At 35.6% G+C, this 27,683-nt stretch overlaps 1 protein-coding gene across 1 annotated transcript in view; it reads right to left on the reverse strand.

Moving 5' to 3' along the window:
- Nucleotides 1–223: 223 nt before the first annotated feature.
- The window catches only part of NBEAL1 (neurobeachin like 1), a 117,243-nt gene continuing 89,783 nt past the window's right edge, over nt 224–27,683 (reverse strand). The window contains exons 44-57 of the mRNA XM_008146536.3: nt 26,981–27,090; nt 21,900–22,017; nt 20,505–20,602; nt 16,139–16,255; nt 14,476–14,565; nt 13,171–13,280; nt 11,731–11,903; nt 10,452–10,546; nt 8,389–8,505; nt 7,572–7,733; nt 6,779–6,927; nt 5,349–5,484; nt 4,695–4,821; nt 224–242 (exon numbers count right to left, since the gene is read on the reverse strand). Coding sequence (XP_008144758.2) covers nt 4,720–4,821; nt 5,349–5,484; nt 6,779–6,927; nt 7,572–7,733; nt 8,389–8,505; nt 10,452–10,546; nt 11,731–11,903; nt 13,171–13,280; nt 14,476–14,565; nt 16,139–16,255; nt 20,505–20,602; nt 21,900–22,017; nt 26,981–27,090 — 1,577 coding nt within the window. The 3' untranslated portion in view covers nt 224–242; nt 4,695–4,719. The remainder of the gene's footprint in view (nt 243–4,694; nt 4,822–5,348; nt 5,485–6,778; nt 6,928–7,571; nt 7,734–8,388; nt 8,506–10,451; nt 10,547–11,730; nt 11,904–13,170; nt 13,281–14,475; nt 14,566–16,138; nt 16,256–20,504; nt 20,603–21,899; nt 22,018–26,980; nt 27,091–27,683) is intronic.

A 27,683-nucleotide genomic window follows, 5' to 3' on the forward strand; every position in this document is an offset into this window, starting at 1 on the left:
GTCATCAGAAAAAGTACTACCAGGACTCTGATGAAGGAAAACTCTCCAAAACAATGTTATACATGTGGTCAAGTTTAAACAAATCAAATGTTGAGTATATATGATAAATGAATTAGGCAAAAAGAATAATGAGAATTGATTTCTTGAGAGAGTGATAAAAATGCTTAAGACTGGTCACTTACTTGGAATGAACAGTTTCAGGTGATGAGAGAAACAGTAATTAGGACAAGCTATGTGTCTAGCTGATAAAGGAAAACAGATTAGATTTAGAAAAGAAAAATAATGTATTTCATTTCTTATGTCACTCAAAAACTCTAACCTAAAGACTGGTTTAAAAACTTACTTATGGAAGACAAGTTTAATGATGTATTTGAAAAGACCAACCTTCACCCAACCTATACTATTACATATTATAAGATAGTATTTAATTTTTATATAATCTACACTAATAAAAGAGAAATATGCAAATTGACCATACCTCCGTGATGACCATAAGCCAATCAGGAGTGGGGATGCAATGAACCCAACAAAGATGGCGGGTTAATTTGCATACACAGGCGCAAAGTGGTCAGGTGGGGCGGGACGCCTGCTGTGAGGGGGAACGCGGGGGGTGGAGGGAGCTACAGGAGCGGTGCTCCGCTGGGAGAGAGAACCTGCAGGCTCCCGGGCAGTTGGCAGCGAGGATCTGCAGGCTCCTGGATGGCCAGGAGCGAGGACCTGCAGGCTCTCGGGAGGCCGGGAGCGAAGCCAGGGGAAGGACGGCCTATTCTTGCACAAATCTTCATGCAACTGGCCTCTAGTATATCCCATAAACTTGCATCTTTCCTTGGAAAGGTGATATAGACAATGCTACTCATTTTTCAATATAAATATCTAAAAGGAGTTTACCTCTTTAAATTCAATTAAAAGACTTCCATTAGTGATTTCTTCAGTAGTGACAATATAAAATATACTTAAGGGAAAATAAATAGAATTCTGGTATTCAAGTTAAAATTTTCTTTGCCTATCTTACTCAAGCAATATCTAAAAAAATCTTAGGTTAAGATTCAACTTTCAATTCTAAATCCTAATTAAGTATGAGAACACACTTATTCCTGCAGAAGCATAAAACTGATTTTTAATAACAGCTCTTTAAGAAGATTTATATGCTTTACATAGGGAAAAAAAAAGCTTTACTAATGTTCCTTGCTAATGACAAATGAATAATTGGCATTTTATCTCCTACAAAAGTATGTATCCTACAAAAAAGCTCTGTGACCTCAAGAAAATCAATACATAGAAACTTATTCATAGCTAACATGAGCTTCACATGCTTACAATATTTTTAATTATTAGAGAGAGATGAGAGAGAGAGAGAGAGAGAGAGAGAGAGAGAGAGAGAGAGAGAGAGAGAGAGAGAGAGAATTTGTTGTTCCATTTATTTATGCATTCATTGGTTGATTCTTGTATGTGCCCTGATCAGGCATCAAATCTACAACCTTGGCATATCATGACAACACTCTAACGAACTGAACAATCAGCCATGGTCCACACTTAAAATATTTTAAACCAACTGGCCAAGCTTCATTTTCATATACTTTCCTAATTTTCAAGTAATGGTCTATTTTATCTTCTCTCCTCTAATTTTAACTAAGCAAATGACAAAATACTAACTGGGGATAGTTGAAAAGGGGTGTATTATTTTATCTTCTCTCCTCCAATTTTAAGAAAATGAAAATACTAATTGAGGAGAATTGGAAAAGGGTTTATATAGCTTTTTTATTCCCTAAGTGAGCACAGTTATATGTTTTCATACCTAACCTCACTTTCTAAAAGTAAAATCATCATCTTACTATAAATCTCACATCAATAGGATGCTGAGAATTTTATTTCCATCATTACCATTATCAAGTATCAAGAAACAAAAGCAAATGAAAAGTTCTGTAGACTTTATAACAGCCAGGTTGAGATATATTCATTAACTGAAATGTCCACCTGTTAGTCCATTCTAATGATATTATTAATATCTCCCACTATACAATATAGAAATAATTTATATGGATAGCATCTAAATACACCAGTATCTCCCAAAGTACGTCTTTCCAGTGATTATCTAGTGATTTTGTTTTTTTAAAAATATATATTTATTGATTTCAGAGAGGAAGGGAAAGGGAGAGATAAACATCAATGATGAAAGAGAATCATTGATCGGCTGCCTCCTGCACACCCCCTACTGGGGATGGAGCCCGCAACCTGGGCATGTGCCCTTGACCAGAATCGAACCTGGGACCCTTCTATCCGCAGGCCGATGCTCTATCCACTGAGCCAAACCAGCTAGGATTATCTAGTGATTTTTAATTCACTGGACTAAACTGTTTAAAGGACAAATATATTATTCAACCAATGGTTCTACTATATTTGCTTATTTTAATAGATATCCTTTAAGTTCTGTTCCTCCAGACTGTTGCTAGTATTCTCAAAGATTTACTTCAAAATTCTACATTTTGGGTTTTTACTTTTTGGACAGAGTAATATAAAGTATAATTCCACTGCTCTGCACATTTGTCAGTGTAAGTAGGACATCTATTTTACTGTGAACAAAGTTGCCTAATTGTGCTATAAAATGAGTACTGCTTGTTCAGTCCCTCCATCTAAAAAACAGCAAAGTAAAAAAACAAACTTAGAAATTTTCCCTTGGTAATCTAAATTAAACTTTTTGTAACTTATAAGCACCTAAAATAATTTTCAAAACCAGTATTAAATGACCTTAAAAGTAAAGAAGACATCCTTATACCAAAATATTTGGATAAATAAGTAGAAGAACAATTTTAAGTGTTAATTTAGAAAGTTTTTTTTATAGATCAACATTTAAAATACCAAAAAGCAATCATATTAGTTCTGCTAACTTGAAACCGCATAAAAATGTAAGATAAAAATTAAAATAGAATGAAATAAACTAATGGAAGTAATAAATATCAAAAAACATCAATTATCTCAATTGACTTATTTTGAGACATTTTCACCCAAAATTCCTCAAAAAGGAAACCTTTACATTTACATATGTTCTATTTTACAGTTGCTGCACCAATTTATTTCAGTGTTATTTACCTCAAACAGCACTGTTTTTTACTGAATAAAACAGGAGTTAAAATAATTAGGAAGAAATTATTCGAGTACACAACCTTTTATTAGTCGAGACTCAGATAAAATCTACGCAAAAAGCTTCCCTACACAGAATCCTTTACTTCTTATAAATTTTTACGCACTCACAGAGTTATAAAAAAAGGGTATTAGATACTGTGGGCATCAGGAGAGAAGAACTGCTAAGGGAAAACTTTTTAAAGATTCAATTGAGATGACAATTGGCTATAAGGAAATCTATGATTTGTGGAATGAAAAAGAATATTCTTATTTTAAGAAGCTATTAGTGTAGAAAATATTCTTTTTTTCTCCTGACCACAGACCCCTTTAAGAAAGTGATGCAACCATTCATTCCTGAAAAAAATACAATTAACACAAAAAATTTTTGCACAATCTCATAAATGCACCCAAACCCATAGAATCTCAAATTAAGGACACTCAGAGTTGTAAAAGCTCTCTGATCTAACTCAAGAGATGACCTTATAAAAGCACTAGGTTTAACATTCTTTTGGAATTCCAAAATAAATCTATCAACCTTTTACTATAAAATCTTAAATAAAGCATAATGTAACATTTAGCTATGCATAATAAAAATAACTGTAATTCTAAAAGTTACACATAACATGAAATAGAAATGTGTATCTTTAAAAATTACTATATCTAAATGATTAGTTTAAGTTATACATGTCTTTTCCATTCATTCATCTATCACGTGGAAGACCTACTGAGAAATGTAATATATTTGGGTATTATTGCTAACTCTTCTAATTATCAGGGGAAAACGGAGTATTCACTTAGTAAAGAAAAAGTCAAGAAATTTTGAACTTTGAAGATATAAATTGTGCTGCAAATGTTTCTACAGTAAGGACTCAACTGTCAAAATCATAATCAGCATTTTGTATCTCTAGTTTCTCTTATTCCTACTCAACCTTTATTATTTAAGAATACATTTCAATAAAATTTTACTAGTGATGTGCTTAGTAGTAGTGGAATGAACCAATGTACCAGTTTCAATAGACTTATTTTCAACTTATCAGGAAAATCTGGAATTTATACTGAGTTACGAAAATACCAGTATGCAACAAATACCTTTAAAATATTACTTCCAATCAGGAGATCCAAGTAAATTGATTTTTTTTAAAATATGGTGGTCAGTAAATAAAAAAGTGATTAAAGAATATATTAAAAGCCATGTCTTTCAACCGTCTTATTTGTACTTTTATTAGATATACCTTAAATATTGCTGTTTAGAATAATAAGCATATTAAAATATAACTTCTTAATTTTTAGAAGTTTGTTTTTCAAAATGGACTAATGATCATTAGAATAGAGCACTAAATATAATAAAGTAAATTTTCTAAAATCTATCATAGTGCGGGCCAAGAATTAGTTAAAAAGAATAATGTTAACCAGAAATTTTTAACGTGAATAATAATACAACAGACATTTTTATACACATACCATACCAAATTTTGGTAATCCCTAAGTAATTTTCAGGGATAAAACCCTGAAAAATTTCCGATAGTTGGTAGATGTGGTTAAAGTGACAAAGCAGTAAATTGAGTTTCAGTTACCCATGAGAGAAGATGGAAATAACAATCAGTTGGAATCTTGAGTATTATATTCAGTTTCTCCAGATGAAATCTGGCTGAGTCGCTTGCTAGATCCCCACAATTTTCGAGAGAGCTGACCTGAACGCATCTGTTTAAAATAATCCAGAGAAATGAAGAACAACTATTATTAAGGGAGGAAAGATAGAGAATAAAACAAATTTCTTATTCATATAGAGTGACAGATGAAAATTGCCAAATGTGTGCTTTCAACCATATAATAAGCAACACTCGTGAATACTACTAATTTTAACCCCTTTTTTATTGCCCTTTGAAAAATTACATTTTTAAAATTTGTTTATCCATATATATATACTAGTATATATATTTAAATTGATTTCAGAGAAGGAGAGGGAGAGAGAGATAGAAACATCAATGATGACAGAGAATCATTGATCAGCTACCTCCTGCACACCCCCAACTAAGAATCGAGCCCACAACCGGGCACGTGTCCTTGACCAGAATCGAACCTGGGACACTTCAGTCTGCAGGCCAATGCTCTATCCACTGAGCCAAACCAGCTAGGACTATAACAGATATTTTTGATTCAGTTGGAATGAAAAAGAACCAAAGAAATCCCCCAAATTACGGCAAATGAAATTTTTGACTAGGTTTTACCTCAGCTGGCTTGCCAACACCCACTATAATCAATTTGCCATCTTCTAATCCTACCAGAATATGGCTATATTCTTTGGTTACAGAAACACAATGGATAGGCATTCTCATGGATAATGGGGTGACGCTGGGATTCAAACTAAAAGAGAAATAAAAAAACACACATAAATACATGGATATATAATAGATCCTTAGAATTTTATACCTGGAAGTTAACTTAATGATAATCTAGTTCTGTATTTTAATTTTAGAGATGTGGGATTTAGGTTCAGAAAGTCTGAGTGCCTCACACAAGGGTCCACATTTATAGCATCACTTAAAATACTAAAGAGATCTTTTCTTTATTTTCAACATCTGTTTTTCTTCTAACCATATATATGAGCTCTTATTAAATGGTGTTTATCTTGCTGATTAACAAGTTAAAGTTGAATAAGATGGGTAAAAGCTCAAAAAATATATGTGGGGGGGATAAGGTCAATAAAATTGGTCTATTTACTTTACCTTAAAAGATATAATATGTAAAACATATAAATATAGTATGATAAAATAATACATATTTAAAATTTCATATGAAATATAATAAACCATTAGGAAAAATTCACAACTTTTATAATTAGAGAATAAGGAACCTTATGATGTAATGAATATTTTCTACACTAACCTGCTAAAATAGCCCATTGATTTTTCTAATTTGGAATTTTCTTAAAAATGCCCTGAAAGTAAGGTTGTGAAACAAAATGTTGGAACAATACTATTGGAGTGCTCTACCACAGAAGAAAGATAAAAATGAGAAGGGAAATACAAAAACAGAAAAGAGATGTTGGTTATAGAAGTAATTCTGATTGAATGCAGTAAGACAGAACATCTTGGATCAGGAAATAATTTAGAAAAAACGGTTTTTGGAAAGGCCAAAACAGTTTGAGGAATATAAATAAGCCACAATAAGTTTCTTTATAAAGAGAAAAAAGAATATGTGAGCATATAGGAAACATAAAACATATCCACTATTCAAATTTCCTTCTCCTTCACTGCATTAAATAATAAGATTCTCCACCAATTTTATCCACACTTAATCATAAACAGACACATTAGCCTTTAAAATACTTTAGTTTTACCACAATTTAAAAAATATTTTTAAAAGCCCTAACTTTAGTTTGTGAAAATTCAAACTGTAATTGGACAAATTTCCAAATCTATAATCCAGGGTTGGCACTTCCGGGCTATTAAAAAAATTTTTTAATTGTGGTAAAATATACATAGCATAAAATTTTTACATTTAAAAAAATGCACATCTATAATTTACTAATCCAGAAATAAATTAGCTTCATTTTTTTCATAGTTACTAAAAAAAAACATGTTCAGAATAAACTATAAACCAAAATATTAGAAACCTTAGAGTAATGATTTTCACTTCAATAATTCTTATTATTTACCTGTGGAGATCTCTTATTGACAGAAACCCTTGTAAACTACCCATGACAATGTGTTCTCCAATTATGCATATATCTGATACTTGTTCCTTCAGGAGTTGAGATCCTAGACACTTTCCATTTACAGAAAACAGATGCAATGCATTCTTATCCTGCAAAGATTAGATAAAGAAAATTTAATTATCTCAATTTAAAACTGAATTTTAATACTGTTAATTAAAACTATATAACAGAATGATTATTAGGTTTAAAATATTGGAATAAACACATGGTTATATTTTAAGAGAAAGTGTGTAGACAATATTACTCAAGTGATTTCAAATCAGACTGCCAAGTAAATAAATACTAAGAACTCTTACTCCTTCAAAAGAATTAAAACCTCATCCAGTAAAAAACAAACAAACAAAAAAAAACCCTCTACATTCTTAAAACAAAACAAATAGATTCTCTTAATTTTTTAAAAAGCTTTATCACTGCAAGTAAACATATAAAATTCATGGTTTGTATATTTATACCCTGCCTTGGCAATAAGAAATTATTACATAACCAGAAATTATTTTTGAAATAATATATTATGTAGGCCAGTAGAAATCCCTAAAACAAAATACAAACATAAGGCCAAGATTGTGATAGGGTAAGGTAATTATAAGGAATGAACAAATTGAATGATGAAAGGAAAACACATTCTTTTTAAAATATGGTTTTCTTTCCTCCCTCAAAATGTTTCATATATATAATGTGGGAAGGAAAAAAACAAGCTTATAGTCAAGCCCTATTGCATGAAACTGGCAGATACCTTGAGGGTGGTCTTTTCTTCAATGCTGGAGTAGATGACAATATGTCCTTCCCAGGATATGGCCAAATTGGGAATGGTCAGGAGCAGAGAACTCTCACAAGGTGGTCGTAAAGTCCTCAGGTACTGACCTTTCTGAACAGTATGTATAAGCACAGTGCCATCCTACACAAAGAAAATATTAGAAAATGAAAAAGAAAAAGAAAAAAGACACCAAAATAGAAAAAAGAAAAGAAAAAAGAAAGTAGACTGGATAAATATGGGAAAGGAACCGAGAAAGTGATTATTCCACCAAGTACTTGAGGAAAAATTCCCATCTTAAAATTTCATAAAATGCCCTATTATTCTTCAATAATAAGAATAAGTAAATTCCCAAAATGAAATTGTCTCTTTAAGTTTGTTCTTTCTGCAGTTTTCTAGTTTTGCAAAGTCCTACACATAATAAAAAAGTTCTATACTTTTATCAATTCCCCTACAAAAAAATTAAATATAAATATTGCTCTACCCCTGGCCAGGTTGCTCAGTTGTTTGGAACATCATTCTGTATACCAAAAGGGTGAGGTTCAATTCCTGGTCAGGGCACATACCCAGATAATAGGTTCCATCTCCTGTGGGGTGTATATGGGAGGCAACAGATCAATGTTTCTCTCTCACATCGATCTCTCTCTCTCTCTCTCTCTCTCTCTCTCTCTCTCTCTCTCTCTCTCTCTCTTCCCCTTCCTCTCTCTCTCTAAAATCAATTAAAAAACATATCCATGGATAAGGATTAAACAAATATTATATACAGAAAAATTAGCATTTCTTAAAGGTGAAATCTTACCCTTGATCCTGACACTGCCATGTCAAGCTCAGTGCTGATGCCGACACTCAATACCTCATCAGTGTGTCCATAAAGAATCTGAAAGGGTTTAGATGCTAAACCCACAGGAACACCTCCCTAATATTAAAACAGAAAAGCAAAGGTAATTGCCTTGTAGACTACTTCCTACTAAAAGATTTTATGTTGTAGGCCGAAACCGGTTTGGCTCAGTGGATAGAGCATCGGCCTGCGGACTCAAGGGTCCCAGGTTTGATTCCGGTCAAGGGCATGTACCTTGGTTGTGGGCACATCCCCAGTAGGGGGTGTGCAAGAGGCAGCTGATCGATGTTTCTCTCTCATCGATGTTTCTAACTCTCTATCCCTCTCTCTTCCTCTCTGTAAAAAATCAATAAAATATATTTTTTTAAAAATAAAAGATTTTATGTTGTATTTAAACTGTCTAATTACAAACTAACATTGCAACTAGTTCTAACCACTGATTGTGTTCACATTACTCATTGTTGTTTCTCCTTGGGTTCGAAAATTACTCTCAGTATTTGGTAGCTCAAAAGTTGAAATCTGAATAGTTTCAAAGTTGATTATTTTGGATTAATTTTAACAGGTATATTGTTTGCCCTTTTCTACAAGTTTATTCTCCCTTCACTTCAAAGAAATGTTTTCTATTATATTTCTCAACACTTTCTCTTTTTCATTAATTTGAGTACCTATTTAGGAACATCAATTATCTTTATGTTGACTTTGCTGATTTAAATAGTAATCACTCTTTATCTAATAGCTTTAATTATTTTGTTTTTTACATTAATTCTATCTTCCATGCTAAGATTATTTTTAGTCACATCAAATCTGATCCTTACTATTTCTGCTTTGGATTTAGTATATTTGTAATGGCATTGGTTTGGATCTCAGTTTGATTCTTTTGCAAGTTCCCTTTTTATCTTGAAATGATATTTTATAATTTAATTTCTGGAGTTTTATTTTATTGAATCAATATTCTTTTTTTTATTGTTGACACTATTACAGATGTCCCCCATTTTACCCCCCTTTGTACATCTCTACCCAGACTCGCCCTCCCCTCCCTCTGGTCCTCACCACACTGTTGTGTGTGTCCATGGGCTATGCATATATGTTCTTTGGCTACTCTCTTCACGTTCTTTCATCCAGTCCATCCCACCCACTCCCCTCTGACTTCTGTCAGTCTGTACCATGTATCCATGAATCAGGCTCTGTTTTGTTCATCAGTTTATTTTGTTCATTAGAATCCACATGTAAGTGACATCATATGGTTATTTGTCTCTCTCTGAGCGACTTATTTTGCTTAATAATCTCCAGGCCAATCCATGCTGTTGCAGAAGGTTAAGAGTTCCTTCCTTTTGACAGCCATGTAGTATTCTATTGTATAAATGCACCACAGCTTTTTTATCCACTCATCAATTAATGGACACTTAGGCTATTAGATTTAAGTTAGATTTAAACACTTAGGTTTCCAGATCTTGGCTATTGTGAATAATGCTGCTATGCACACAGGGGTGCATATATTCTTTCTGATTGGTATTTTGGAATTCTTAGGATATATTCCAAGAAGTGGGATCTCTGGGTCAAAAGGCAGTTCAATTTTTAATTTTTAAAGGAAATTCATACTGTTTTCCCCCAACAGTGCACTAGAGTTCCCTTTTCTCCATATCCTCGCCAGCGCTTGTTTGTTGATTTATTAATGGTAGGTAGCCATTTTTGCAGGTGTTGAGGTTATGTCTCATTGTGGTTTTAGTTTGCATCTCTCTTATGGTTAGTGACTATGAGCATTTTTTTCATATATCTATTGGCCATCTGTATGTCCTCTTTGGGAGTATTTGGAAAATAATAGGGGATAAAAGGTAAAGAATCAGACAATAAACATAGGAGAAAACTTAGTGATTTAGGACAGGTCAGAATGAGGGCAAAAGAATACAAAGGAGCTCAAATAACCCTTCAATGCCAGAGAACAATTCACTATTCTATTAGAACATTTCAACAGCATTCCCAGGGTGAAACTCTGACCTAAACAGAGTATTTAAATGTGTAACTACCTGTTGTGTTATTTGCCATATCATACATGTAGTATCTCTAGAACCAGAAATCAAATGTATTCCACAGTAATCTGTAGCTAAACAAGTCACAATATCTGCAAGAAAAAATAAAAAAGTTAAATTAAATTGCTTGGTTTTGCTGGAACGGAATAGGCAATTTTAGTTTATGCTCAAACTATTACTAAATCAGTTGCTCTAATGGAGAAATATAGAACTGGCTTTGGGAAAGCATCGGGAAGAGTGACACAGAAAGGCAGCAGTATTAAAATCACATACGAGAGAGCTTTCTTTGTGGCCACCCTTCTTTGAGGGTGAAGTGTAGACATAGGGCAGGGAAATGGCAGCAGGTCTGTTAGCTTGAAATGAAGCCCCAGTAAATTTTGATATGTTTCTCTGCTCTCTCATCCCCATTCACCTATTCTCATTTGGAACTGTAATCCTATACAATATGTGACCTTAACCAACATAGTACATATTACACCAGTGATGGGCAACCTTTTGAGCTTGGTGTGTCAAACTTCGCCAAAAAACTGAGCATAACTTGGGTAGTGTGTCACTTTGAGGAAAAAACATTATTTCGCAAATGTTTCATCCTCGGCATGCGGTGCCTCAGCGGCCACGTGTCATCAGAAATGGCTACGCATGTCAGTGCTGACACGCATGTCATAGGTTCGCCATCACTGTATTATACCATAGATTCTCAATATAAAATACATTCTTTCCTAAATTGTAAAAATCTGAGCTCAGTGATATCTTAGAAGTCATTGGTACAAAATTAATAGCAGACTCTATTCCCTTTCCTATTAGGTTTATTAGGGGAAAATCTACTCATTTTATACTTATATTGAACACTAAGACACTAAGAAGTACCAGGTTAAAGAACATTCAACCATTTTACCTCTTTCATGTTTCACTATTAACAAAGTAATAGGACAGTTGATGTACTATTCAACTATGACATATTTTTTTCTTACCATTTTGTCTTAAAATTCATATTTCTATCAACAAATTTTAAAGAAAAGACTTTAGCCTAACATCTTTAAGATACTATAAAGCTGTATTTAATTTATATGGTGGTTAATATACCCAAAATATATTAGATACTCTTAAAGAAAGCATACAATATACATAACACTGCTCTATCAAAAAGTACACTCAGCTTCAAAGGTAAAATGTAATGTTTTTTTCTAATAAGTATGTACTACTTTTTTTTTTTCCTTTTATAGTTAGAAAAAATAGAGACATTTTGGGGTTGGGGGAGAAAAATGTTAATGCTTACCCATATGTCTGATATTGTGTGAAATAATTTTGCCTTTTGTAAGTGACATCACTTGAATGCTATTATCCCAGTGTCCAGCACTGAAAAGCAACTTCGAATCATGTGACACTATAAATAGCTTAGAAGTGATCTCCAGCCCTGGAGCAAAAGGACCATTCAGACTACGCTGAGTTCTGTAAACACAATTAAATATTAGACTTTTCCTTTAAAGATCACTTAGACTTAACTATTTTTTTTTAACATCTCTAAAAAAGAAATAAAAAATGTCTGTTCAATCTTCAATTTGAAATGTCTATTAATAAATGATTAAGACTTTCAGAAAATACATTAATCTTACTTTATTTATACTTTTCACAAAATAAAATTTTATATAACAAAGCCTCAAGGATTAAGCATAAATAAATTGAAATTGGTAAAGGTGTCAAAAAGATTTAAATCTTGCTTTTCAAAGCCAATTTTTTAAATAGTAGCCTCAGAGTACAGGTTTGATTGTCAATTTTGTAAATAGTAGCCTCAGAGTACAGGTTTGATAAAAGTAGGTTTACAGTTATAATACATAATATAATTAAAAATAAAACAAGAATAAACTCTGCCTGTGTTTTATGTACTCACAACAGTAAACCTACTTTTGTCCACCCCTGTATAAAGATAAGATCAGGAAAGTCAGAAATAACTGTAACTAGGATCTACTAACACAAAAAGATAAATATGTATTCAACAATAAATACCCATGAAGATCATTTTCCATTCCAACCAAAGAAAGCATATGGGTTTTATCTGTTTCCCACTGAAATACCTGTGCCCTTAGTCAATCTAAATTCTGCAGAAAGACACAAAGAAGTGATTATACTTCAGTGTGTGTTATGGATAATGAGGGCCAATTCTGACCCTTCATTCAGCTCTAAACCTTTATTATTCAGTATTAATTTACTGACGGTATACTTTGGGCAAAGCAAAATAGTACTAAGTCCTATGTGGGATAAGAAGGAAAAGACATTGACCCTAATAAACATATAGCTAAAATAACTCAAGAGTAAGGGAGAATTCAACTGAACTTAGAATGTAACCTTTGAATATTTTAAAAGATAACTAAGGTAAATAATAAAGTCTTATTACACAAAACATATTGAGGTAAAATTGAACAATAAAAATAATTACAATTAAGCCTAAAAACTATTCCCAATTATTTGTGCTTCCATAATGGTGTGATAAAAATTATTTAGTCTTTAAGCTGGTGTCAAGTCAGGGGAAGGGAAAAAGGAAAGATAGAAAGGAGGGAAGGAAGAGAGGAAGAAATAAACGATAGAGGAGAAAAGGAGAGAGGAAAGAAAATCTGGATGTATACAATATTACTTTAAAAATAAAACCAATCAATCAAGCTAGTTGTTTTTCTAGGCAATAAGTATTATACCTGATTTATTTAAATGTTCATTTACTTACTTTGGATTTGTCACAGTTTGATCCTTGAAAAATGTAAAGTAATTAGAAATGTTTCTGTCATAAGGCAGCCATCCATGGGTTCCAATAACATAATTCATGCTCACTGTTATCTAGAAAAAGAACATATGAAGAGGAAAATTAAATGAAAGATTAAAGAAAGCAACAGAGAATAACCAAATGCTCACATGATATAATCAGAAATAGAACTTATGATGAATTGTTAAGATCTCATAGTCAAAGTGAACATTTTCTTTTAAAAATGAAAATATTTTTGCCCTAGCTGGTTTGGTTCAGTGGATAGAGTGTTGGTCTGTGGACTGAAGGGTCCCAGGTTCGATTCCGGTCAAGGGCACATGCCTAGGTTGCAGCTCAGTCCCCAGTTGGGGGCGTGCAGGAGGCAGGCAGCCAATCAATGATTCTCTTTCATCACTGATGTTTCTATCTCTCTCTCCCTCTCTGAAATAAATAACAATATATATATTTTTTTAAATGAAAAGCTTTTCTCCCCTATGATTATAAAAGTAGGAGATTACCAAAAAGGAAAATCAGATACCTTTAAAAAAAATACAGGTATTAAATCTGAAAATTCACAAGAATTCTACCACTCAAAAAATACTATTATTATTTTTGTATCTTTCACAAACTTGTTTTTTCTGAGTAAACATATAATATGCATAATTAGAAAAACAGGTCTAATTCTGGAATCTCTACTGTTCACTCTGCTGTACTCCATTTTTATAATTTCTAAGTGACAAAATTGGAGTAAGCCAGACCTAGGTTTGGTACACATGCCAGGGTCCCAGATCCCTTACTTGCTAGCTCTGTGACTTTGAGCAAGTTACTTCCGAGTTTTAATTTCTCATCTGTAGAAGAAAAATACTACTACTACTCATCCTACAGGATATTCAGGTGGACTAATTGACAAAATTCATTTAAAGCACTCACTAGCATGTGCTGCAAGTAAACCATAATCAATTCTGTATTACTTCTCATTTTTATAATTATTACTGCTGAATGATAAATTTTAATACCTAAGATGTTACACCATATTTTTCTCATACAAAATTTTCTCATATTTTCACATATTTATTATTCCAGATAAACTTTAAAATTATAGAAACTACTTAAAATAAAAGCTATATAAAAAATGAAAAATTCATTTCTATACTTGGTCAAATTCTATAAAAATTTTCTATCTCTTTTTTTTTTAAAGGCTTTAAATTTTTTTTTTCACTTTCTCATTATTTTGGTAAGTTGTAATAAGATATATATATGGCAATGTGCAAAAGGTATAAATCTACTTACCAGTAACTCAGGACTGCCTTGAGACATAAAAGAACGAGGCTGATTTTTGGGGACAATGGCCTTTATTAGTGGAATACCATCACTAATTCCCTAAAAAATACAGGAGAGAGGTTTAGTGGCTGATTCTGTTTATCTTTATTAGGCACTAACGATTGAAAACTGTTTCTGTAAATAAGTATGAACCCTGTGATACAGTATTTTACTCTATTAAAATATATTTAATTTAAATGTAGGAAAGATATTATATACCATATTTTAATGGCATACTTGTAACTTCTGAAACTCATCACCTTCTTGTATTCCACTACTCTGCTGTTCCTTTATTTATTTATTTTTTAAATTTCTTTATTGATTAAGGTGTCACATATTTGTCCTCTGCTGTTCCTTTAGATGTAAATTTCAAGGAACATAGCCAGAGTCTATTATGCGGCCCTTTAAGAAGTTTACCAACCTCTGCTGTATTACATGCAAGTTACTGCTTTTTCTATATACATCTCTGAACGATTCTTATAGGAGTGCTCCAGCCATGAAGTCAGAAGAGAAACAGTCCAGAGATGGAAGACACTGACCATGCCTTGCCATACTAGCAGTCAGCAGATGTGCGTCACTGCAGATTGCCCAGGACCAAACCAGAGAGGGTCGGACCTGCAATACCACCATTTGTCCACCATCCAGAGCTGAAATATCATTGCTGTTATGAACACATAAACAACTGTTGGACATAGAAATCGGGACTCAAAAGAACTGTTGGCCTAGAAAGAAACTCACTATAGACTGATTCATTTGCCTTCACCATAACCATTATTGCTTGTCTCATTTTCGGTTCCTATAAGTGTATTCCTAGTATCACATGAGCTCACTCATCTAGGGGAAAAGATGAACAACATAGACTGAAGAACAAGAACAGCATTGATCAGACTGTCAGACCTCAGAGGGAAGGTAGGGGAGGGTGGGGACAAGGGAGATGATAGATCAACCAAAGGACTTGTGTGCTTGCATATGAGCCTAACCAGTGATCACGGACAACAGGGGGAGGGGGGCATGCGTGTGGGGGGTTTGGGAGGGGAAAGGGAGGGGGGGTGATGACAAATATGTGATACCTTAATCAATAAAGTAATTTAAAAAAAAAGATTTACTATTACCTGTCCTATCCAAATTCATAGGTACAAATGCATTTCATAACCACATTCTGAATTATTCAAAGTAATTTAGTATGTATATTTAAACATTTAAATTTGAAGGAAATCTTTCAATTACATCATTATCTTGTTTTACCCGACTACTCCTGATATTAGCAATTAAAAATCTGACTTATTAGTCCATATTTTATACATGAGCAGACATTATAATTAAGAGTTATTTTACACTCCCTCTATCATCATCTCAATTGACAGAAAGAGCAATTTAAAGTATTTATTCTTCCTTGCCAGGAAAATGTGAAATAGAAAAAACAAGCCAAGAGGAACAGTTCAGACTACCATTCAGAAGCAAACAAAAGCTTTCAATAAGATTGTTTTAAAAATCCAAGATCAGATCATTCAGAATTATTTACTACTTTGGATTAAATATTATAATCCACTCCCTACATTGAAGAGTAAAAGGAACACTGAGGTGTATAGAATTCACAGAGAAAACTCTTTGACATTACCAAGTTGGATATTACCTCTATAAAAAATGACTTGAGTTCAGAGAGGTGTTGAAATAGGTTTAGGGTTGAAGTCTCGGTTTTGGTCTGCTTCTGCATTGCTTCCTCTGCTGATAATCTAGGAGGGTGTGGTTCCTTTAAAATAATTTTAAGGAAAAATAATTTCATAATTATATTAAAACATCTCTCACTGTATTCCTCCAGACATACTGGGCTCTAGCTATAATAGATTACATACCATGCACTATGGTATGTAATTCCAGGTCATTGCTCAGACTGCTCCCTCAGTAGAGTTCCTACCATCTTCATTTCTAGAAAACTCTGCTTCTACTTTAAAGTTTTTCTTACAGGTATCTCCCTAGATATCTAAGTCAGAATTAATTATTCTCATATTATTTTCCTGAGCACTTTATTTGATATTTTATTTAGCACTTATTTCTATATTGGATTACATATACTTGTTTTTTATCTCTGTCTTCCTAAATTTTGGTAAAATTAAATGCATTATTCAAAAACAAAAATTATAATATGGGCGAATCTTTAATTCCTGAAATAAGGTAAAAATGTCAATACTATCAGAATCAATTTATAGATATTACTGCATTTCTTTTCAAAAAAAATTCTTTTTTAAGGTTAATGTAAGAGACATAGAACAGTATTATCTTTATAAATAAAAAGAAAATGACAAATCAAGTTAACATTCTAAAGGCACAGTTAAAATGCAGAATAAAATTTTATCTAAAAGGGATTCTTCTATCTCCATCACAAAATATTAGGTTATAGGTAATAGATGTGACAGCTATAGGTACTTCAATACTTAACTCTCAATTATTCACTTTATTTTTTTTAAAAAAGGTTGATTTTTGTGTCATTTTCGTAAAGTAATAAAGACAAATTAGCACTCCTCTTATTTTAAAAAAATTAATGGTGCAAAAACATTAAAGAATCTATTTCAAAGCCCAATGAAGTGTTCTGTTTTATTGTTACTTTTGCCTTCTGTTTCAATCAACAGGTAAAGAATAAAGCACTGACTTTAAATATGACTATTATGTAAAAATCAATGTTGGAGGCTTTAAATAAACTGTTGCTAAGGAATAATAGCCATTATAAAATTTAGTCTGAAAATTGAAAAAACAAAAGTACATCAATCAGCCAGAGTTTAGACCACTATTGTTGTAGTAACTGGAGATTTCAATTCAATGAACATTTACTGCACACATAACATATATCAGAAAGATACAAAATAATGAAGAGAAGGTTGCTGCTTTTATATGTTTACTAGAGGCCCGATGCACGAAGATTCATACAAGAATGGGCCTTCCTTCCCCTGGATGGCAGCACCGCTTTCGCTCAAGCCGGAGCCGCCTTTCCGACTGTGCTCCAGCCCAGAGCCGCCTTTCCACCTTCCCACACTGCCCAGAGGCCCAGAGCGTCTAGGGTGGTGAGGAACGCCTGCATTGTCGCCATGGTGACGAGGCAAGCGTCCTGCCCCGGCTGCTCAGTGCCTGCACATGCAAATTAACCCACCATCTTTGTTGGGTTAATTTGCATACTTACTCCTGATTGGCTGGTGGGCATTGCAAAGGTACAGTCAATTTGCATCTTTTTCTTTTATCAGTGTAGATAATATAGTGAGGCAAAAAATTTATATAAAACTAAGGAAGAAAGTGTCAAAATTAGGATATAATAACAGCCCAAAGAACATGAAAAAGAGATTTTGTTCAAGGGAGCTTCCAGCTTAAATTCAGAAGAAATATGGCATGGTAGAGTCACATTCTAGTTGTGTAAACTTGTAAAAACTATCTGATTTCTCTAAGGTGTTGTAAGCTAGGTATTATTTTATCTGAGACCTGACTTCACCATCTGAAAAATGAGAATAATTAGATATTTATTGTGAGAGTTGGGTAAATCACATAGCACTGTGCTTGCATTAAAAAATAAAAAGACATAATAAATAGTATATTATTGTACCATGGCCAGTGTGGCTCAGTTGGTTTGAGCATCATCCTGTACACCAAAAGGTGGTTGGTTTGATTCCAGGTCAGGGCACATACCCAGGATTCAATCCCTGGTCACGGTGCATATGGAAGGCAATAGATCAATGTTTCTCTCTCACATCAATGTTTCTCCCTCTTCCTCTTCCTCTAAATTCAAATTTAAAAATTAAGTATATTATTGTGTATTCCTCATTTCTAAATTCATATATTAACAAAGAACAAGACATCTTTGAAAACTAACACTGGATTAACTTCTATGAATCCAAAGCTGTACGCAATCAGAAAGACAATTTAACTTCAGATACTAGTATGGGAAAAGATATATAGTAATAGTTACATGTTTTATATTCTACTAGAGGCCCGGTGCATGAAATTCGTGAATGGGGGGGGGTGTGTTTGTCCCTCAGCCTAGCCTGCACCCTCTCCAATCTGGGACCCCTCAAGGGATGTCTGACTGCCCGTTTAGGATCGGGCCTAAACGGGCAGTCGGACATCCTTCTCACAATCCAGGACTGCTGGTTCCCAACTGCTCACCTGCCTGCCATCCTGATTGCCCCTAACCGCTTCTGCCTACCAGCCTGATCACCCCCTAACCACTCCCCTGCCAGCCTGACTGATGCCTAATTGCTCCCCTGCCAGCCTGTTTGCCCTAACTGCCCTCCCCTACAGGCCTGGTCACCCCTAACTGCCCTCTCCTGCAGGCTTGATCGCCCCCAACTGCCCTCCCTTGCAGGCCTGGTCTCTCCCAACTACCCTCCCCTGCAGGCCTGATCACCCACAACTGTCCTCCCTTGAAGACCTGGTCCCTCTCAACTGCCCTCCCCTGCTGGACATCTTGTGGCGGCCATCTTATATCCACATGGGGCAGCCATCTTGTGTGTTGGAGTGATGATCAATTTGCATATTACTCTTTTATTAGATAGGATAGAGGCCTGGTGCACGGGTGGGGGCCAGCTGGTTTGCCCTGAAGGGTGTCCCGGATCAGGGTGGGAGTTCCCTTGGGACGTGGGGTGGCCTGGGCGAGGGGCCTGTGGTAGTTAGCAGGCTGGCCACGCCCCCCGGCCACCCAATCGGAGGCCCTGGTATCTGGGATTTATTTATATTCTATAATTGAAACTTTGTAGCCTTGAGCGGAGCCAAGCCTCCTGCTCGCTCCATGGCCCCAGCCATTTTTGTTGGGATTTATTTATCTTCTATAATTGAAACTTTGTAGTCTTGAGTGGAGGCTTGGGCTGGCCAGGGTGTGCAGGAAGCTTGGCTTCCTCCATTGCCAGGGAAACCCAACCCTCCTGCTTGCTCTGTGGCCGCAGCCATCTTGGTGGGGTTAATTTGCATACTCGCTCCTGATTGGCTGGTGGGCATGGCTTGTGGGTGTAGCAGAGGTATGGTCAATTTGCATATTACTCTTTTATTAGATAGGATAATTTGAGTTTCAGGACTGGGTTTGGGCTAGGGCTGGTTAAGTGCCCTTTTTGGGCAGATGTCAGCTACTAAAAAGTCTTATACATAGACCAAGTCCCAATATAAGGACTGTTTTAATGACATAACCTAACTGGTATTTAATTAAAATAAAGGAGGGCCCTGGCTGGTTTGGCTCAGTGGATACAGCATTGGCCTGCAGACTGAAGGGTCGCGGGTTTGATTCCGGTCAAGGGCATATGCCTGGGTTGCGGGCTCGATCCCCAGCAGGGGTCGTGTAGGAGGCAGCTGATCAATGATTCTCTCTCATCATTGATGTTTCTATTTTTCTCCCTCTCCCTTCCTCTTTGAAATCAATAAAAATGTACTTTTTAAAAATATAATTTGATTTTTTTACAGAGAGAGAAAGGGAGAAGGATAGAGTTAGAAACATCGATGGGAGAAACATCGATCAGCTGCCTCCTGCACACCCCCTACTGGGGATGTGCCCACAAGCAAGGTACATGCCCTTGACCAGAATCGAACCTGGGACCTTTCGGGCCACAGGCTGACGCTCTTATCCACTGAGCTAAACCGATCAGGGCTAAAAATGTATTTTTAAAAAATAAAAAAATAAAATAAAATAAAGGAGGGAGTAGTATCTCATCTAACAGGGAGCCTTCAACCTCATCATTTTCTTTCTCAGAAATAACAAAATAAGGTGATTGGCTTTCTGAATAAATAAAAGCCTCCTGGAGATTTAAGAGTAACTGACTGTATATGTGGATTGACTGTGATATTTTGTTATTTCAAAACAGAAACAAACATTTAAATCTATTTTTTATTAAGGGACAATATATTTTTCTCAAATTCTAAATAATTTTGATATAGGGTTTTAAATAATCAAAATCCTTGAAAATACTGGTAGTATAACTCCTTAGCAATTAATTTCTAGACTTTTTGTATAATCAGTAACTTTTATGGCTTACCTTTAACAGTTGACAAGGAGTTTGCCCAAAATTATTAATCATCCCTTCTAAGGCTTTTCTTTCCTTCTCATCTGTTAAGGCATCTAAATCCACAGCTCCTAAAACCAGGAGAAGTAGTCAACTCACTACAGAGTGAAAATAAATTGGTAAGCCACACAACTGAGTAATATATCAGAGACTGATTAGCATATTTTCATCAAAATATTATTCCGTTCTTTAATTTATAAAACATTTTAAGGGTAATGTTTAAAAAACAGTAAAATATCAAAATTAAATATGTAAAAGAATACATTGTATCCACTATTTAGAACTAAAATATTTTAAACAAATTTAAGATAGTCCATAAAAGTTTCTCTAAGAAAAATGCAAACTATACTCATAGTATACCGAATTGTTTTCCTCATCATAGTCAAGATGAAACAAATGTAATAACCACATAAAAATACTGGTATAACCCTATATGGCCAGCATTGCTCAGTGGTTAGAGCATCTGCTTGCGCACTGAAGGGTCTTGGGTTCGATTCTTGGTCAAGGGCATGTTGGGTTGCAAGCTTGATCCATGGCCTCAGTCGGAGTGTGGCTGGGAGGCAAACAACCGATGTGTTGCTCGCACCGATGTTTCTCTCCCTCCCTCCCTTCTACTCTCTAAAAAAAATGGGGGGGAAAATAGCCTTGAGGAGGATTAACAAAAATGCTGCTATAAATTACTGTTTATCTAATAAATGTTGGGGAAGGTGACATTATGGTTAACTGATTATTCCCAGCCATACCTAATATGAATTGTTAATGGCTAGTAATTGGCCAAACTAGGTCGGTCTGATTTCTATGCTCCTAACTATCATGCTATATACTACCTCCCTACAAATTTTTATAGAAGGAAAACATGCTTGTCTAGTTACAGAAAGTCATGTGGGCTCTGCTATAATTCATATAACTTCATACTATTCACAATCTTTAGAACTATCAGTTCTACTGAAGGATTAGAAAAGGACTGCTTAGTATGACTTTCAAAGCCCTCAAAAAATGTTTTTGATCCTGAGCTAATAAACATTAGAATGTCATCATTATCATTTAAATAATTATTATTTGTAATTCTAAAGGTCTTTTTTCAAAGTCTGCTAAAAACTTAATACTAAATATCTAATGTAAGACCTGACTGAATAGGAAATATCTGCCAGAGATCAAAAACTTTTATGCCACCAATAACTGACACTTATAATTAGATTTGCATATATACTCTTAATTACTATTTTTTACAAAAGGATATTTATCTTTCAAATAAAGATTTTTTAAAAACGTAGCTTTATCATGTTAAATGGTTATGTCCAAAATGTTATAAGCACATATTATACATTTTAGCAATATAATACAAGAGAAAAAGTACATAGGTTTTACCTTCATAACTACAGTAATAGAAAACATTGAGTGCCTCCACTGCGGCTGGCCCCCTCTGTTTATAGCCAAAAATTAGATCTATCCATTCATGAAGATGAGCAGAAACATATTCAGACTCCTAGAAAAAGAACAAATAAGTAATTAATATAAAATACCTTCCAAGTACAATGTAAAGATGGGTCCTTTAAAAAAGTAAGAGTAAATTAAGCATTTCCACACAAAATCTTACCACTGTAAATAAAATTATCTCAAAATCAAGTTTAATAATTATTCATCATCTACTATATATATTGAATATACTCTATCTTGTTCAATGTAGACAATGTATTTATTACTATTTACTACATATGCATCTCCTAACTAATGGTGAAAAAAATACATCTAACAGCCCAAATATTAATGACAAAAAATTAATGATGGCTCTGGAATGCATCTGTTGTAAAATTTCCATTGAAATAGTTATCTAAAATTCAATTCAAGGAAATAATAAAACTATGGTGGGGAAGATGAGAGATTCTGCAAATCACTCCCTCCATCTCATTCCACTAAGAGGTGGGTGGACTAGGTGGCAGGCAGAGGCTTGCCGGATCTCCTGGAGCCTCTAAGATGGCTTAAAAGACAGTAAGGAAATTGTTATTAGAGACAGAAGAAAAAGGACTCAATGTTTTAGTTACATGAAAAGCATAAAGGGTAAATATTGAACTCCTGGATCTGGGGATGAAGATTTCTAGGCAGAATATTTTAAAGTGATGATTGGTTTCTTTTAGCTGTCTGTGATAAAATATGGGAGGAATAAGATGATTTGGTCGGGGGGAAAACTGTTCAGGTTTTAGCATAATTTAAAAAAAATATAAAGCCAGGTCATGCTGGATTCAAAATAAAATTATTTCTCATTTCCAGAGTCACTAGAGAGTAAATATTCCCAAAGTAAACAAATGGCCTAAATCAATGATGAATCAATGTCACCAGTAAAATATGGCCTCAGGCAAAAGTTTAGTTCAGGAGTGTGGCTATCAAACCATCTGTTGAGGTTTTTCCCCCTCATAGGCACACTCAAGAATATATAGAGTATCTTAAGACTGTTAGAGAGAGAGAGGAATAGAGAAAGAGACACAATAATCCAAAAATGGAGTCACTTGTGCAAACCAAGACTTAATATCTAAACTCATTGCAATTTCATCCTATTCCAGTCAAGCTTTAACCAGTCAATCTGGAATTACCTGATCAGCACTAGTGAGGTAATTTTCATGACAGACCCTTGCCTTTCCCTCAAAGGAAGGTGAGCTGCCAGAAACAACCCATTCTATGTTAGACTTCCTTTTCCTGTCCCCTTCTGCCTACAGAAGCCTTCCATTTTGTACAGCATCTGGGAACTCCTGTCTAGGGTAGATAGGATGCTGCCCAAATCATGAATCATTGAATAAAGCCAATTAAGTCTTCAAATTTACTGGGCTGAATTTTGTTTTTTAACGAGAATCTTAAGGGCATTTTCACATAGAAGCCTCTCATTCAGCCCAAAGTAATATGGAAGGTTTTTGTCCAATAGAATTGATGCCTATGAAACCCAAAATATTTTAAAAGAAAATTTATTAATTCAGCCTGAAAAAGATAGAAACTGTTCAAAAAAGAAGAAAGACCTTTGACTTTCAAGTTACTATGGTTAAGAAAGAGGCTGACAAAAATACTCATGTAAACAATTTTATTTTTTTAATGGAAAACAAAGAATGACTGTGTGGGGGCGGTTTCAAGAGCCCAAGGGTAGAACAAAGGAGCCATAAAGAACCACTCAGGGAATAGCACTGGATCCTAATAAAGGAACTGAGATAATGTTCCTGCTAGAATTCTTAATAGTTACAAACTAGTTACTGCTAGGTGCCTCTTGTTTTCTCTTTCTTTTGAATGAGAAAGTCTATCAAATTCTGACCTTGTCACATCACTGTTGTTATGTGAGGGCAGATAACTTGTTTCTTTACTTCAGTCTTCTGATCCAAGAGACACAGCTGAACAGTTTCATCCCCACATTTAGATGAATAATAAGTTTCTGAACTTTAGACCTCATGCCTTAATGCGAGGATCAGCAAACCACTCCTTGTGTGCTACTAGCTGCCAGATTGGTAGATTGTTCCAACACAGCCGCACCCATTTATTTTGCACTTCAATGGCAGAATTTTGACACAGACCTTACAGCCAGTGAAAATATCTATGTATATAAAAGCCTAATATGCAAAGTGTCCCCTTGGGAATTCGACTGACCAGGAGTTACATCACTTGCTATGATGTGTGCTGACTACCAGGGGTGGTGTGGAAGGAAGGCAGGCCCCGGCTGGCAGCCGGCAGCCGGGGAAGAGAGGCCCTGGCCCGCAGCTGGCAGCCACTAGGGACCCTACCCATGCACAAATTTTGTGCACTGGACCTCTAGTTTATTATACTGTCCTTTCTGAAAAAAGTTTAAAGATCCATGTCTCAAAGAGATGAGACTCTGGGGGCTCTTGAGAAGAAATATGTGCAATTTGTATGTTGGAGGAAAGTGAATAATTTGTGGCCCGAGGGCAGACTTGTATAGTAGATTAAGGATAGTTGCAAATTCTTTCTCACTTGAACCATTGAGAGGGGGAATTTATTTTCCCTCTTTTTGAATCTGCACTGATACTGTTTAACGATTATAAGGTGGCAGAAGTGATGCTGTGACAGTTCACAACCTCAAGTCATGAGAAAATGTGGAAGCTTCCACTTTTGCACTCAGGGGAGCCCTGAACTGCCATGTAAGAAGTCTGGCTACCCAGGTAGAGAGACCACATGGAAAGGCGATATCCTGAGACAACATGGAGAAGGAGAAAAGTCCAGCATGCCAGTGTCTCAATGAAGCCTACTTGACTCTAGCCTTAGCTATCATATGACTCCAAGGGCATGAGAACCTCAAACAGGACCAGAAGAATTATCTAATTGAGACCAGTCAACTCACAGAAATGTGAGAGATAATAAAATAGCTACAGTTTAAAGTCACTACATTTTGGAATAGTTTATTAGGCAGAAATACATAACTGAAACACAAACTTCTAACATCTTATTAGTAAGGAGCATGCTTCCCTGAAATCCTGGACCCCTATTGCATGTCATCGATAATATAGAGGAAAGCATCTGAGAAGTTCCTGGTTACCTATAAGAAACAGATTCTTTTGCAGAGTTGCCTTATTCATGCATAAGTTTATTGCTTACAATTATTATAATCTAATCCTGAATACTGTAAATTTGACAAACTATATACTAATGACAAGCAATGTTTCTAAGTATTGGCCTAACTAGTTTTAGAATATGCAACATTTCAGTTTAAATAGAGAACTAGGTGGGCTATTGCGGGGAAAAGGGGGAGGGCACATCTCCTGCAAGATAAAATACAATATCAACATTAGCCTCTCACTAGTATTTCGATTCCAAAGTGAAAATTTAGCTAAAAATTAGTAACATTTTTAAAAAGTGGCATTTAGGATTTAGCTATCCTAAAAACTTGTTAAAATCCTTCAGAGAAAACCAATGTGTACTGATCCTTATATTAGATTTGAAACAAATGTGGGAACTACAATAAATCAAACTACACCAAGCCTGGTGACTGAAATAGTTTCACATACAACAGGCAGGTACCTTACAGAACTGACACTTTTTTGCCATAGACCCATGAGACTTGACTATACTTTCCCTACATCTGAACATTCATCACCCTCAGAATAAATTATTATATTATGCAAACATCCTATCTAATAATAGAGAAATATGCAAATTGACCATACATCCGACACACCCACAAGCCACGCCCACCATCCAATCAGAGCGAGCATGCAAATTAACCCAAACCAAGATGGCTACAGCCACAGAGAGCAAGGTTTCCTAGGTAACAGAGGAAGCCAAGCTTTCTGCCTGCCCTTGCCAGGCCTAAGCCTCCACTCAAGCTACAAAGTTTCAATTATAGAAGGTAAACAAATTCAAACAAATGGCGGCAGAATGGAGCTTGAGAGAGCAGGCCACGGTTGCCGCCGGCAACAGGGGAAGCAAAGCTTTCCGCACACCCTGGACGTGCCACCTGCTTAAGGCAACAAAGTTTCAATTATAACCCCAACACAAATGGCTGCCTGCCTCGGAGGGAGCCCCAGGCTTGGCTCCACTCCAGGCTACAAAGTTTCAATTGTAGAAGGAAAATAAATCCCAGATACCAGGGCCTCCCTTGGGTTGCCAGGGGGCGTGGCCGGCCTGCAAACCACCACAGGCCCCTCGCTCAGGCCGCCCCACACCCCAAGGGAACCCCCACCTGATCCTGGACGCCCTTCAGGGCAAACCAGCTGGCCCCCACCCCTGTACCAGGCCTCTATCCTATCTAATAAAAGAGTAATATGCAGATTGATCATCACTGCAACACACAATATAGCTGCCCCCATGTGGTCAAAGATCCTGCCCCCATGTGGACACAAGATGGCCACCACAAGATGGCCAGCAGGAGAGGGCAGTTGAGAGGCACCGGGCCTGCAAGGGAGGGCAGTTGAGAGGGACCAAGCCTGCAAGGGAAGGCAGTTGGAGGTGATCAACCCTGTAGGAGAGGGCAGTTAGGGGTGACCAGGTTGGCAGAGGAGGGAAGTTGGGGGCAAACAGGCTGGCAGTGGAGTGGTTAGGGGGTGATAGGCTGGCAGGCAGAAGCAGTTAGGGGCAATCAGGAAGGCAGGCAGGCAGGCAAGCAGTTGGGAGCCAGCAGTCCTGGATTGTGAGAGGGCAGTCGGACATCCCTCAAGGGGTCCCGTATTGGAGAGGGTACAGGCTGGGCTGAGGGACAACCCCCCTCCGTGCACGAATTTCGTGCACCGGGCCTCTAGTCATATATAATAGATTAAAAATTAATGTAGAAAAATGATTAACCCTTTGCACTCACTTGCTTTTTTCTCGATTCCTTTATTCTAATGCTAACCATGTCGAGTCACACTCGACATCCGAGTGCAAAAGGTTAATAGTCAGATACACTTAATTCCATCCTCTGGAAAATACATACATCTTTATTTTATCTTATTAATCTCTCTAATAACTAAACACAAAAATCTTACCAGAGCTTTCCTATGTTTATAGATGAAATCTTCAGCTGACTTAGCCCATTTGGGGAGAATGACATCATTTACTAGTTCTTTGGAAACTTGTAGACGACCCAGGTTAAATTCTAAGACATATAAAATAAAAATGTATCAAGTCATTTTAGATTTAAGTAAATCAAGTAGAACAAATATGAAGGAACATTCCTTAGCAAAACTGAAGGTTTTTCTTCTTTCATTAAGAGTGAAAAGTGAGAATCAAGTTCCCTTCTTAAAGGTAAATCAGATTAATAATTGTGGGGGTTTTTTAAGTAATATATTTTATTGATTTTTTACAGAGGAAGGGAGAGGGATAGAGAGTTAGAAACATCGATGAGAGAGAAACATCCATCAACTGCCTCCTGCACACCCACTACTGGGAATGTGCCCGCAACCAAGGTACATGCCTTTGACCGGAATCGAACCTGCGACCCTTCAGTACACAGGCCAACGCTCTATCCACTGAGCCAAACCGGTTAAGGCAATTTTTTATTGAAGGAAACTTATAGCTATGAACAAAAACTTAACCTGAACAAAAATGCAAGATTAAGTGTTCTTTTTTTTTTAAGTGTTCTTAAATTTAAAATAATTAATATAGTCACTCTAATGGTTAATGTACAAAATATAACCTTAGAGCTTTTTTAACTCATACATTAAACTCACTTTAAGATTTATACTTGCC

The sequence above is a fragment of the Eptesicus fuscus genome, chromosome 11 (assembly GCF_027574615.1).
Source record: "Eptesicus fuscus isolate TK198812 chromosome 11, DD_ASM_mEF_20220401, whole genome shotgun sequence".
Classification (NCBI taxonomy): domain Eukaryota; kingdom Metazoa; phylum Chordata; class Mammalia; order Chiroptera; family Vespertilionidae; genus Eptesicus; species Eptesicus fuscus.